At 34.7% G+C, this 14745-nt stretch overlaps 1 protein-coding gene across 1 annotated transcript; it reads left to right on the plus strand.

Annotated features, from left to right (window-relative positions):
* Window positions 1-11086: 11086 nt before the first annotated feature.
* LOC122520500 lies at window positions 11087-11875 on the plus strand. The gene has a single exon (XM_043640557.1). It carries the CDS (start codon window positions 11087-11089, stop codon window positions 11873-11875), a length of 789 nt encoding a protein of 262 aa, XP_043496492.1.
* The last annotated feature ends 2870 nt before the right edge of the window (window positions 11876-14745 follow it).

The following is a 14745-nucleotide window of genomic DNA, read 5'->3' on the forward strand; positions in this document are numbered from 1 at the left end:
TACTGCGTTAAGTTACGTTGCTCTGTGACACGTCGTTTTCTTTCTAATATTGCGAACATAAGTTGTGTAAACTCAGTAAATTTTAATATCAACTGTTATTTAGAATATATTTTGGTTTTTACCTAATATCGTGTATTGTGAATTGAATTAAATCCTGTTGGCAAAAATCCTCAATTAATCAGGGAAGTCAATCCAAAGCACTGACGAATCACATCTATACCATCTTCAACCCTATTGGGCAGCAGCCGCGAAGGTAAGTAAAAGATTTTACTTATTTGGGTAAAAGTTCCTTTTGCCCAGATCCCGAGTAAAGTCCGGTCCACGGATGACTCAAAACAGGGCACTCTTCCTAACCGTAAATTCTGGAAAAGATTGACCGGGAAAAGGAAAATTAAAATGTTTCTTACTCCTTTTGGACCAACTCCATCTGGGACGTCACAGGAAGTAAAACTGGTGGCAGCGGTGGATAAATGGTTAACACACGCATGTTGCATACAACACCAGTACGCACGAGGGAACTAGATTTACCCCTCACGAACTAGTTTTTGCAAAACAAGCAAACATACCTTCCGCAGACATACATACAATGTAGCATAGACAACATACCTAGAGTATTATTAGATCTAGTTAATAAATTAAAACAATCTCAGACTGTTGCAAGACGAATTTGGTAGGAGCTAAAATCAAATCAAAAATAGATTACGATCGAAATGCTCGAGGTCAGAATCTTTCGGTTGGTCAAAACATTTACATTTTAAAAAACAACCAACTAAACTTGGTAAAATACTCTGGCCCTACCAAATTTTAGAAGTGCTTCCGAGAAATAATGTAAGAATTAGTTATAAGAATGGAAGCAGAAGCGTCCACAAAGATAAAGTTAAAATTTGTAAAAAATAAGCATTCTCTTTCCAAACGTAAATTAATAACGTTTGTGCATATTTTCGATAACGACAGTCAATCCATCGTGATAATAAAAAAAATGGTAGATAAAATGTACATCAAGGCCGTTCCTAAGCTAAAGGAAGAAGAGAAGAGGATTGCTGAACAGATCGTAGCTCCTAAAAAAGGAATTCTCGCTGCTGACGAATCTACGACCACGAACGGTAAACGCCTAAAGGACATCATTATAGAGAACAATGAAGGATAACCGTAGAACATACAGACAATTACATTTTTACTGCGGCAAAGGACGTCATTGGACAACATATCTCCGGTGTGATTCGGTTCCATGAGACTCATATCAGAAGGCTAATAACGGTACGCTATTCTAGAGCTTTTGAAAAACGTAACATCATTCCTGGAATCAAGGTTGATAAGGGTGTCGTGCTACTCTTTGCTACAAACGATGAATGTACGACTCAGGGATTAGACGACCTCCAATGGTAGAAATTGTGATTTTGGACATTGAATGCAAAGAAACTTTCGTCAAGAGATGGTGGACTGAATGTACCTTTAACTTATTAAACAAACTGGAAACGTAAAACCAGCTAAATCTCAAGGAACTGATGATGGATTTAATGGTGAACCAGCTTTTTTGTGGAAAATCCATTGTTCATGGTACTAACCAAATGATGTCTAATAAGTTTAACAACCAAATCTTCTGTGACACTGGTCGAAGAAGAAATAAATCTAAATAAAGGAAGTAAATCTTTACTAGCTACACTGTTGGGTTCACGATAACCACTCCAGATAGTTCACCTCCAAGCACGTTGCGTCCAGTACAAGGGATAGCTGTCATTTCGCCAAGTGGAGATGCGTTCTTAAATTACAAAGCATACGCCTAAAAAGAACTGCCATTTTTTTTTAGAAAACGCAAATTTTTCGCTCGTTACGTTTCAATTGTCAGAGCGAAGAAATCGTACCGATTGTTGAGCCCGAAATCCTTCCTGATGGCATTCAAGTTCAACCGAGGCCTCTTTTCGGATTGTCCACCGCTCAAGAAGGTAACAGGAACGATCAAGTAACAGCTGGACAGGAAGAACTTATCAAGAGGACTAAGGCCAACGGCGAATCGGCACTTGGCCAGTACGCGGGAAGTTTCACAGATGCTGCCGGCGATGCTGCACTTTTCGTAGCAAATCACGCATATTAAAAAAAAAAAAAAAATTTTTGCAAGTAGTATTATTATAATTGCATAAATTTCATTGTGAATCATATTGCCATATATATTTCGTTTGAAATTTTCTATTGATAATATAGAACAATAATATTTGAGTTTTTCGTTTATATTGTATGATTCTAATATACTTATACATAAGTTCTAGCATATACTTATAATCGACTAATACATCAGTTCATTTTGCTTTTGTTAATTTTTTAAATATTCTTATATATATATGTGTGCGTGTGACATGTTTTATCTTACATAATATTCATATATCGTATTAGATTATACATAAATAGATAAATTGATTATAATATATATATAGAAGAAATGCGTCTATCAGCAATTCAAAGAATTACTTGGATTAATAAATCGAGAAGTTCGTACTAATTTATAAATATACTTGACATATTGTCGAAACATAGGAATGTTTATTTATATATTTTTTTTTTCTTCTCGTCAAAAACTTTTCGAATAACCGAAAAGATAGGAACTTATACATAAGAAAATTAGATAAATTAAAAAAAAAATATTTCTTTACACTGAATTAATAGCCAAAATTATGGGAATAAACGGAAATGTGTCCGACAATTAACAAAAACAAAATTCCCTGCTTCTCTCTAAGGGGGAGGTGTCACGTCCTAGTGACGACGTTTACCCATTTGTTAACTTTATAGGCATTCCATGAATGACCATCGTTTTAATATTAAGAAAGAATAATAATATATAATAATAAAAATATTATTAATATTATACATTATATATAGTTTAGTATTATATATATAGCTATAATAAGTATAAAAAACAAATTTAATAAAGTAAGAGTTAGAAATAGTCGTTCGTAAACAACCATGTAAACGGCTTAACGACGACTTTACGCGATATGTAAGTGTTCTCAACTCTTATCGTAACACATATTTAATATATATTATTTTATAAATAATATAATGTATTTATATGAATTATATTATAATTTAATTTAATAATAATTAATATTTAATTATTTATTATTTATATTATTTTATATTTATATGTTGTAATAAATATTTAATATATATAATATATATATTTAAGATTAATATAAGACAATTAAAAGAGAACACTCGATCACGTGATCATCCCTTTCTTTTGTCTATTAATAAACCGCCGATCACGTGATCTATTCCTTTTGCGTACGTAGTCGTAAACACGTCGATCACGTGATCCAAGCATGAAGAACACGTGATCGCACGCGCGGATCGCGTAAGTGTTCTCAACCTTCATTGTGACATATATAACACATATATAATATTTCAGTCAAATATAAGAAAATAAAAGAGAACACTCTGATCACGTGATCCATTTCCTTTGCGTACGTAGCCACGTCAATCACGTGATCCAAGCAGCGGAGCACGTGATCGCGTGATCGCGTGATCGCACGTCGATCACGTGATCTGTAGCTAACTACGATTAAATATAGGAGAGAAAGTATAAAAGTGGGAAAAGATTTAAGCGCATGGTTCATTTATGGTTACTTGCTCATTTATGTTCATACTCGATATAATAATTCTTTTTTTATAGTTTCTTTTCTTTAGTCTATCGACAAACTTATACTTGTAAAACATCAACTCTACTTTTAAGATATAAATCTTGAATATTTTTGTACAACTATTATATAAGGGTCGTTCTCGCATCTTTAATAACTGCGTTAAGTTACGTTTGCTCTGTGACACGTCGTTTTCTTTCTAATATTGCAAACATAAGTTGTGTAAACTCAGTGTATAATTTTTAATATCAACTGTTATTTAGAATATTTGTTTTTAAATTATATCGTGTATTGTGAACTGGAAATAAAATCCTGTTGGCAAAAATCCTCAATTATTATCAGGGAAGTCAATCCAAATCACTGACAGAATACATCTATTAACAATCTTCAACACCCTATTGAGCACCTTTAAATAGCTATACTAATACATTTTTAATTTTTAAGATTTCGAGTAATTATTAGAATATGATTGCATTTGCCTTCCTCGTTTTTAGAAACTCTATGTATTTAAATACATAAGTTGTGTATCAGATTTAGAGCTATTTAAGTGCTTTTGAATGATTCTTTTAAAAAATTTTCAAATTTTTTAGATTTTGGGTTATTAGAGTTTTTGTGTACAACTGCCTACTTGTTTTCTAACAACTCCATATTTTAAAACTCGTAAGTTCTTTATGAGGTTTTAGAAGCTTGAGGAGATGTTAAATAACTGTTTTAAACATTTTAGAATTTTTAGTTTTCGAGATATTATAGGTTATGGTATACAATTACATCTTTTTCTTTAGGACAACTTATGTTATAATAAATGCCTATGTTAAGCATTATGTTTTTAGGGATTATAGACCTTTAAAATAGCTACACGAATACATTTTTAAAATTTTAGAGTCGAGTAATTACAAAATATGATTAAGTTTCCTTCCCAGTTTTTTAAGAAACTCTATGTATTTAAATACATAAGTTTTGTATCAGGTTTTAGAGCTTTTCAAGAGCTTTAAATGACTGTTTTTTAAAAATATTTCAGAATCTGTTAGTTTTCGAGATATTTGAGTTTTTGTGTACATCTGCATACCTTGTTTTTAGACACTCTAAATATTTTAAATACTTAAGTTTTGTATCAGGTTTTAGAGCTTTTTAAGAGCATTTAAATGATTGTTTTAAAACATTTCAGAATTTTTTAGTTTTCGGGTTATTAGAGTTTTTGTGTACAACTGCCTACTTTGTTTCTAAACACTCTAAATATTTTAAATACTTAAGTTTTTTATGAGGTTTTAGAGCATTTGAGGAGATTTAAAATAACTGTTTTAAAACATTTTAGAATTTTTTAGTTTTCGAGTTATTATAGGTTATGTATACAAATTACATCTTTTTATTTAGACAACTTATGTATAATAAATACTTATGTTTAGCATCATGTTTTTAGGGACTTATAGACCTTTAAAATAGCTATACTAATACATTTTTAAATTTTTAAGATTTCGAGTAATTACAGAATATGATTAAAGCTTCCTTCCCAGTTTTTAGAAACTCTATGTATTTTAAATACATAAGTTTTGCATCATGTTTTATAGCTTTTTAAGAGTTTCTAAAAGACTGTTTTAAAACATTTTAGAATCTGTTAGTTTTCGAGTTATTAGAGTTTTTGTGTACATATGCCTACCTTGTTTCTAAACACTCTAAATATTTTAAATACTTAAGTTATTTATGAGGTTTTAGAGCATTTGAGGAGCTTAAAAATAACTGTTTTAAAACATTTTAGAATTTGTTAGTTTTCGAGTTATTATAGGTTATGTGTACAAATTACATATTTTTATTTAAACATCTTATGTATATTAAATGCTTATGTTTAGCATCATGTTGTTAGGCACTTATAGACTTTAAAATTGCTATACTGATACATTTTTTAATTTTTAAGATTTCGAGTAATTACAGTAACTCCGCCTGCATGATCGATGGGAGCATCGAATCAGCGATCATGTTCCGGTCCTAAGCCCGGGAAAAGGAGGAAGGTTGTTGGGTCAGGTTAGCTCCCTACCCAACGTAAAAAAAAAAGAAATTTGCTCAAAGAGAAGAATTTTTGCCTCGGAATAGGACGGATCAAGGATGACGACCCATGCAAGAAAAAGGACAAAGAGATGGAAGAAAAACATATAATGCGTCTGACTACCTGAACATAAAATCATTTAATAATAAACCAAGAAACCCTGAAGGAGCTAAAGGACAACAACATCGATTTGCGCCTTACAAAAACCAAAAAGAAGGCAAAGGGCAAATTCAATACGACGACTGCCTGGTGATCTATAGTGGAGTCGAAAAACAAATCAGGGCAAAAGAAGGGTAGCCATCGCAGTATCGAAAATAATACCAAAATAACATAAGAGAATGCAACTACATATCTTCGCGTATCTTGCTTATAAAATGGAAGCGGAAGGCCAAAGATTAAAATAGTATCAATCTATGCACCCGAGGATAATAACCGAAAGAAGAAGAGAAGCCTTCTACGACCAACTACAAATTTAGTCGGATCATTACCAAGTAACCAACAAATGATAATCCTTGGAGATTTCAACGCTCGCATCGGAAATGAAATAATACCTGGAATAAAACAAAGGTTCAACGAAAAGTGTTAAATGACAATGGAGAACTAATGACACAGCTATGCACATTAACGAGCTAAGGATTAATAATACATCTTACAATCATAAGGAACAATATAAATTTACATACAGCAACACCAGAGGCTTCAGGTCTACAATTGACATTGTTACCAACAGATACGTCCAACCAAACCAAATATTAGATATTAGGACGTTAAATCCGCGAATGTAGGAAGCGATCATAGCCTGCTATTAGCAAAAATAAGAATGAAGTTTAAACCCCTAAAGAAATCTTGCACGAGCAACTCAAGAATTGAAATAAACATCGAGTCACATGAACTTATCAACCAAACAACTATACGAGAACAGGTTGAAAGAAAAAATTGAAAAAACCCAATTAAAGAAGAGAGATAACATAAACATAGCCTGGAAGAAACTAAGGACCAACATTTTAGAAGCTGCATATGAAGCCCTGGGAACACGAACTGTAAAAAACCGGGCTAGAATGATCAAAACTTTTTTTCGTTCGAAACTACTTCGCCCTTTTTTTCGTTCGCGAAAACTATATTCAGTGTTGAACCGCAATATTCTTGGAAAATCTTTCGAAATAAAGGCTGAAAGAGCATACAGAGGACTATTCTATAGTCTGAGAGCACTTATAGATCGGGAAGCTTGATAGAAAATTTTTTCGATAAAATACGAAAAAATTCTCAGGCAGCGAAAAAAAAGTACCCTAAAACTCGAAAAATTTCACTCCCAAAATCGCAACGATCATTTTTCGGCGAAAAAACATCGAATTCTACGCGAAAAATGCTCAAAACATGTCGAAAATCGATGATTTTTCATCTTTCCGAAGAGTTCGTGACAATGTGTACAAAGAAATCGGCCCTTTTTTCGTTCGCGAAAACTATATTCAGTGTTATAAACCGCAATATTCTTGGAAAATCTTTCGAAATAAAGGCTGAAAAGAGCATACAGAGGACTATTCTATAGTCTGAGAGCACTTATAGATCGGGAAGCTTGATAGAAAATCTTTTCGATAAAATACGAAAAATTCTCAGGCAGCGAAAAAAAGTACCCTAAAACTCGAAAAATTTCACTCCCAAAATCGCAACGATCATTTTTCGGCGAAAAAACATCGAATTCTACGCAAAAATGCCAAAAACATGTCAAAAATCGATGATTTTTCATCTTTCCGATGAGTTCGTGACAAAGTGTACAAAAAAATCGGCCCTTTTTTTCGTTCGCGAAAACTATATTCAGTGTTATGAACCGCAATATTCTTAGAAAATCTTTCTAAATAAAGGCTGAAAAGAGCATACAGAGGACTATTCTATAGTCTGAGAGCACTTATAGATCGGGAAGCTAGCTAGAAATTTTTTCGATAAAATACGAAAAAATTCTCAGGCAGCGAAAAAAAAGTACCCTAAAACTCGAAAAAATTTAACTCCCAAAATCGCAACGATCATTTTTCGGCGAAAAACATCGAATTCTACGCGAAAAATGCCCAAAACATGTCAAAAATCGATGATTTTTCATCTTTCCGAAGAGTTCGTTACAATGTGTACAAAGAATCGGCCCTTTTTTCGTTCGCGAAACTATATTCAGTGTTATGAACCGCAATATTCTTGGAAAATCTTTCGAAATAAAGGCTGAAAAGAGCATACAGAGGACTGTTCTATAGTCTGAGAGCACTTATAGATCGGGAAGCTTGCTAGAAAATTTTTTCGATAAATACGAAAAAATTCTCAGCAGCGAAAAGAAAGTACCTGTCACGTCCTAGTGACGAAGTTTACCCGATTTGTTAACTTTTTAGGCATTTCCATGAATGACCATCGTTTTCATATTAAGAAAGAATAATAATATATTAATAATAAAATATTATTATTATATATATTCGAGAAGCTTACAGATTTCCGTGCAGCATTGATGAGTGTTTTAAGAATCGATAGGCAAATTAAAGACGATGAGAAAAGAAACGCCTCACCTACATCTAGAAATCGCGTGCTAATATACGACAAATTAAAGAAAACATAGTTTGCGAGCACTGTCACAGGCCTGGTCATAAAGAAGGACTGTTTTAAAAGAGCGGTATGTGACTACTGTCAAAGGCAAGGACACGGAGAATAGATGTATAAAAAAGACAAGATAATTCAAATAAGTCGGGTCGGACCTCCCCAAACCGTTCAACCTCCCAAACAAAGACGGGATATAAAAGTCCAAGAAATGCTCTTACTGTAAAAACTTAGGACATATAATATTTGATTGTCGAAAATTAAAATATCAATTAGAAAAACGGAATCAGGGAAACGGAGTGAAGGGGACGACGGACGACGCTCGTCGTTCCCCAACACCGAAACAGCGTCCACGGAGTCCGAGTCCGAAAGCGGGTCCGTCGAAATCAAACACATAGAGACAAAATAATATTTGGACGGCTCCATGTGTCACCGCGACTTCTCCACGGTTGAGAGAAGCAGTGACACTTATGATAGACACAGGCGCGGATATTAACTTAATTAAAATAAAAAATTTAACTAAAAAGACAATTATAAACACAAAAAGAATAGTTCAACTGACTGGTATCTCTCCCGACACACAAAAAACGTTAGGTACTGTCGAACTCGTTATTTTCGGAGAGAAGACCACATTTCACGTAATAGACAATCACTTCCCTATTTCTACAGATGGAATATTAGGCAACGAGTTCCTTCGTTCCATTCCGACAAATGTCGACTATATCAAGGAAGTGCTTATAGTAAAGAATAAAAAAATTCCATTTACGGTCGGCGACAAGGTTAGCATACCACCTAGAACTTCAAGGGTAATTTTTGCCACGTTATAAACGCCGATGTTAAAGATGGTTATATTCCGCGAATACAGCTTCCAAAGGGAATTTATGCCGGCGAAGCACTGGTAGAAAACATAGATGGAAAAGCCTATTTCAGACTCATCAATACAACTTCGAGATTTGTTTCACTACAAACTCCAAAATTGGAACTCTTGGCATATAGTATAGGAACTCTTCCAAATTTACCATGTGATTCCTATAAATCCACATCCGAAGTTGATAACTTAAACGAATGCTTGCACACCCTTTATAATATATCCGAATCACCTTGCGCTGATCCAACTGAAACAAGTAAAATTCAAGAATCTCCTAAAACTCCAACCTTCTCCAGACCAGACTCTGTTAGAGCACTCCTTCGCCTTGATCACCTAAATACAGAAGAGGCAGAATCTGTTTCCAAATTATTAGACAAAAACGCAGATATTTTTCATCTTCCTGGCGAACCGCTTGGTTGCACCAACCTTTTACAACATCGAATAATTACTACCGATGACATTCCGGTGCACACCAGACAATATAGATTTCCGCCAATACATAAGGAAGAAGTAAAGAAACAAACCTCGGAGTTGCTCAACGATGGCATAATAAGACCATCTCTTTCACCTTATAATTCACCCATTTGGATAGTACCGAAAAAGTCGGACTCAAAAGGTAACCCAAAGTGGCGGATGGTGATCGATTATAGGAATCTTAACGAAAAAACGGTAGGAGATGCGTACCCTATACCAAATATTACGGAGATACTTGACCAACTCGGCGCGGCAAAATATTTTTCTACTTTTGACCTGAAATCCGGATTTCATCAAATCGAAATGCATCCGGATGACCGCGCCAAGACAGCCTTCTCGACCCCGCATGGTCATTATGAATTTAATAGAATGCCATTTGGTTTAAAAAACGCTCCAGCAACCTTTCAGAGGTTAATGGACCATGTCTTGACCGGTTTACAAGGCGAAGAAATGTTTGTATATTTGGACGACGTGGTTCTTTACGCGAGATCACTCAATGAGCATCAAGCGAAATTTAATAAACTCGCGCATTGTCTTCGTATAGCAAATCTAAAACTGCAGCCCGATAAATGCGAATTCCTCAGACGAGAAGTAGCTTATTTGGGCCATATTATAGGAGAAAACGGCGTAAAGCCTGATCCAAAAAAATTAAAAGCAGTGAAAGAATTTCCGCGTCCCAACAATATTAAATCAATTCGCCAATTTTTAGGTCTTGCTGGATATTACAGAAGATTTATACCAGCTTTTTCAAAAGTAGCAAAACCTCTAACAGATTTACTTAAAAAGGAGGCTTTATTCAGATGGGAATCCACCCATGAAAACGCATTTTGCTCACTGCGTGATGCCTTGTGCAAAGAACCAATTTTACAATATCCAAATTTCTCTTTGCCTTTTAACGTCACAACGGACGCATCCGGTTATGCAATCGGCGCCGTGTTGAGTCAAGGCCCCGTCGGTAAGGATTTACCCATCTCCTATTGCTCGCGAATTTTAAATAAAGCTGAAATGAATTATTCAACTATTGAAAGAGAATTATTGGCAATAGTTTTCGCTACGAATTATTTTAGGCCATATTTACGGCCGAGAATTTACCCTCATAACTGATCACAAACCACTAGTTTGGCTAAAGTCGGTAAAAGACCCGACATCAAGATTAGTTAAGTGGAGTCTGAAATTGGCTGAGTATACGTTCAAAATCATTTATAAGCCAGGAACTGCGAATGCTAACGCTGACGCTCTATCACGAAATCCGATAGAAACTAAAAAAGTACTTCCTATAAACACATACGATTCCGACGATAGTACCGTTCATTTTGAAACTAAGGACACGATGACGGATAACGAGGACAGTGACCCCGACGTGACAGCTACGGCACAGATGACCTCGACAACACGTCACGTTTAGCAACACCAACACTAGAGGACGAAAATACAGACAGTGAAAACTCTAGTGACTACGAACGACTATACTCTCCACAGACACAACCAAGAACAAACAATAACTTAAATATGATAACAAAAAATGTAGGAGTCTCACGAGACTCTCTACAATTAAGGCACGACAATATTGTAATATTTACCGATTTAGACGGCACACCTTGCGATACTGGTGCTAAACTACTAGAACAAACAAAACTTATTCCACATGTAAAAGATTTGACTTTAGCTCGTGCCAAAGTAACTAACATTGGGAAACATAAATTAATAATTATCCCTATAAAGGAAAACATCGCAAACAGTGCAAAATTGGAAACGATATACGAAGCAATTGGTTCCTTGCTCTCAGTAGTACGAGAGCTCGACTTAAAATCTGTAAGCATCGCCAAGACACAAAGCTTAGACGGCATATTATGGCCTCGGATTCAAAAGAATTTATGTAACACGTTTGAATCAGAAAATTGCTGCATTACTATCTGTTTAAATCAAATTTTAGTTCCTAAGTTAGAACTGCGAGAGGGCATCCTTGCCGAATGCCACTCCTCGCCTATTGGTGGACACAAAGGCGTCACAAAAACGTATAATAAAATTCGGCATAAGTATCATTGGCCAAATTTAAAAAAGGACATAAGTGATTTTATCAAAAACTGTACAAGTTGTCAGTTAAAAAAATTAGTAAGAGTAAAGTCCAAAGAACCAATGGTACTTACCGATACGCCGGGAGCGGCATTCGACAAAATAGCTATGGACATAGTCGGACCATCCCTGAAACGAAATCAGGAAATAGATATATTCTTACTATACAAGACGCACTCACTAAATATTTCATTGCCATACCATTACAAACAACTACGTCCATAGATATTGCCGAAGGATTAGTCCATAATGTTTGCAATGTTTTCGGGGCACCACGATCCATATTGACTGACCAGGGAACAAACTTTACTAGTTCGCTTTTAAAGGCAATAGCTAAACAGTATAATTTGAAACAAATAAAAACTACGGCGTTCCATCCTCAGTCGAATGGATCACTAGAAAGATCTCACATTGTTCTAGTGGAATATTTAAAACATTATATAAATAAAAAGAGCGAGTGGGATAAATGGTTAACACACGCCATGTTTGCATACAACACCAGTACGCACGAGGGAACTAGATTTACCCCTCACGAACTAGTTTTTGCAAAACAAGCAAACATACCTTCCGCAGACATACATACAAATGTAGCATTAGACAACATACCTAGAGTATTATTTAGATCTAGTTAATAAAATTAAAACATCTCAGACTGTTGCAAGACGAAATTTGGTAGGAGCTAAATCAAATCAAAAATATATTACGATCGAAATGCTCGAGGTCAGAATCTTTCGGTTGGTCAAAACATTTACCTTTTAAAACAACCAACACTAAACTTGGTAACCAATACTCTGGCCCCTACCAAATTTTAGAAGTGCTTCCGAGAAATAATGTAAGAATTAGTTATAAGAATGGAAGCAGAATCGTCCACAAAGATAAAGTTAAAATTTGTAAAAAATAAGCATTCTCTTTCCAAACGTAAATTAATAACGTTTGTGCATATTTTCGATAACGACAGTCAAATCCATCGTGATAATAAAAAAAATGGTAGATAAAATGTACATCAAGGCCGTTCCTAAGCTAAAGGAAGAAGAGAAGAGGATTGCTGAACAGATCGTAGCTTGAAAAAGGAATTCTCGCTGCTGACGAATCTACGACCACGAACGGTAAACGCCTAAAGGACATCATTATAGAGAACAATGAGGATAACCGTAGAACATACAGACAATTGCATTTTTACTGCGGCAAAGGACGTCATTGGACAACATATCTCCGGTGTGATTCTGTTCCATGAGACTCTATATCAGAAGGCTAATAACGGTACGCTATTCTTAGAGCTTTTGAAACAACGTAAAATCATTCCTGGAATCAAGGTTGATAAGGGTGTCGTGCTACTCTTTGCTACAAACGATGAATGTACGACTCAATGATTACCGACCTCCAATGGTAGAAATTGTGATTTTGGACATTGAATGCAGAAGAAACTTTTGTCAATAGATGGTGGACTGAATGTACCTTTTTAACTTATTAAACATTAACTGGAGACGTAAAACCAGCTAAATCTCAAGGAACTGATGATGGATTTAATGGTGAAAACGGAAATGTTTTCCGATAATTAACAAAAACAAAATTCCCTGCTTCTTCTAAGGGGGGAGGTGTCACGTCCTAGTGACGACGTTTACCCGATTTGTTAACTTTATAGGCATTCCGTGAATGACAATCGTTTTAATATTAAGAAAGAATAATAATATATAATAATAAAATATTATTAATATATATACATATATATATATATATATATATATATAATTTAGTATTATTATATGCTAATTTAGTATAAAAACAAAATTTAATAAAGTAAGAGTTTAGAATAGTCGTTCGTAAACAACCATGTATAACGTCTTAACGACGACTTTACGCGATATGTAAGTGTTCTCAACCTTTATTGTAACATATATAAAACATATATATATTCAAGTCAAATATAAGAAAATAAAAGAGAACACTATGATCACGTGTTCCATTTCCTTTGCTTACGTAGCCACGTCAATCACGTGATCCAAGCATGCGGAGCACGTGATCGCGCGTCATTCGCGCGATATGTAAGTTTTCTCACCTTTCATTATAACATATAATACATATAAATTTCAAGACTAATAAAGAAAATAAAAGAGAACACGCTGATCACGTGATCCAAGAATGAAAAGCGCGTGTTTGCGTTATCGCGTGATCGCACGGCGATGTTCTCTTTTATTTTCTTATATTTGACTTGAAATATATATATGTATATATGTTACAATGAAGGTTGAGAACTCTTACGCGATCCGCGCGCGATCACGTGTTCTTCATGCTTGGATCACGTGATCGACGTGTTTACGACTACGTACGCAAAAGGAATAGATCACGTGATCGGCGTGTTTATTAATAGACAAAGAAAAGGGAATGGATCACGTGATCGGAGTGTTCTCTTTTAATTTCTTATATTAATCTTAAAAATATATATATATATTATTAAATATTACAATATATAAATATATAATAATATAAATATATTAAATAATCAAATTATTAATTATATTGGTGCCCAAAGTTTTACATACTGGCATTTCTTTAATGGGGTCTTTTTCTTGGAAGGAGACCTAAATTTAGTAGGGGATCCAGGCTTACTAGGAGGTTTTTGCTCGGAATTGGAAGGGAAAGGATACCCATTCTTTTGCAAACAATTGCTTTCCAAATGCCCATCTCTTTTACAATAATTACAGTTAATAGTACTGTTAATTGGTCTGACGTTCGCGACGCGATTTTTACTTATCGAAATACCTAACTTATCGTCTTCCTCTTTGATCTGTTTGTCTATTTAAGGAGGCAGATTAAGACTTCGTCAAAGTTATTATATCTTTCAAATCTTAATTCTGTTTTATAGTCCCGAGGCAGATCCCTAATGAATGCGTCTAATTTTTCTTTCTCGATTGCTATTCCATCCCGTGTTCTAAACGCCCTGACTCTTTCGCCGCTTCGTCTAGAACCGACTGGGTGAGTTCTCTTACTCGTCCAAAATAATCGAGCGCGTGTTCGCCCGGTCTCATAAATTCTAGAGAGCTTTCCCCTATAATAACTTGATCCGCGGGAAGGCAGAAATGCGTCTTTTAGTCTAT

This window comes from Polistes fuscatus, unplaced genomic scaffold, assembly GCF_010416935.1.
Source record: "Polistes fuscatus isolate 324 unplaced genomic scaffold, CU_Pfus_HIC Scaffold38, whole genome shotgun sequence".
In the NCBI taxonomy this organism is placed as follows: Eukaryota; Metazoa; Arthropoda; class Insecta; order Hymenoptera; family Vespidae; genus Polistes; species Polistes fuscatus.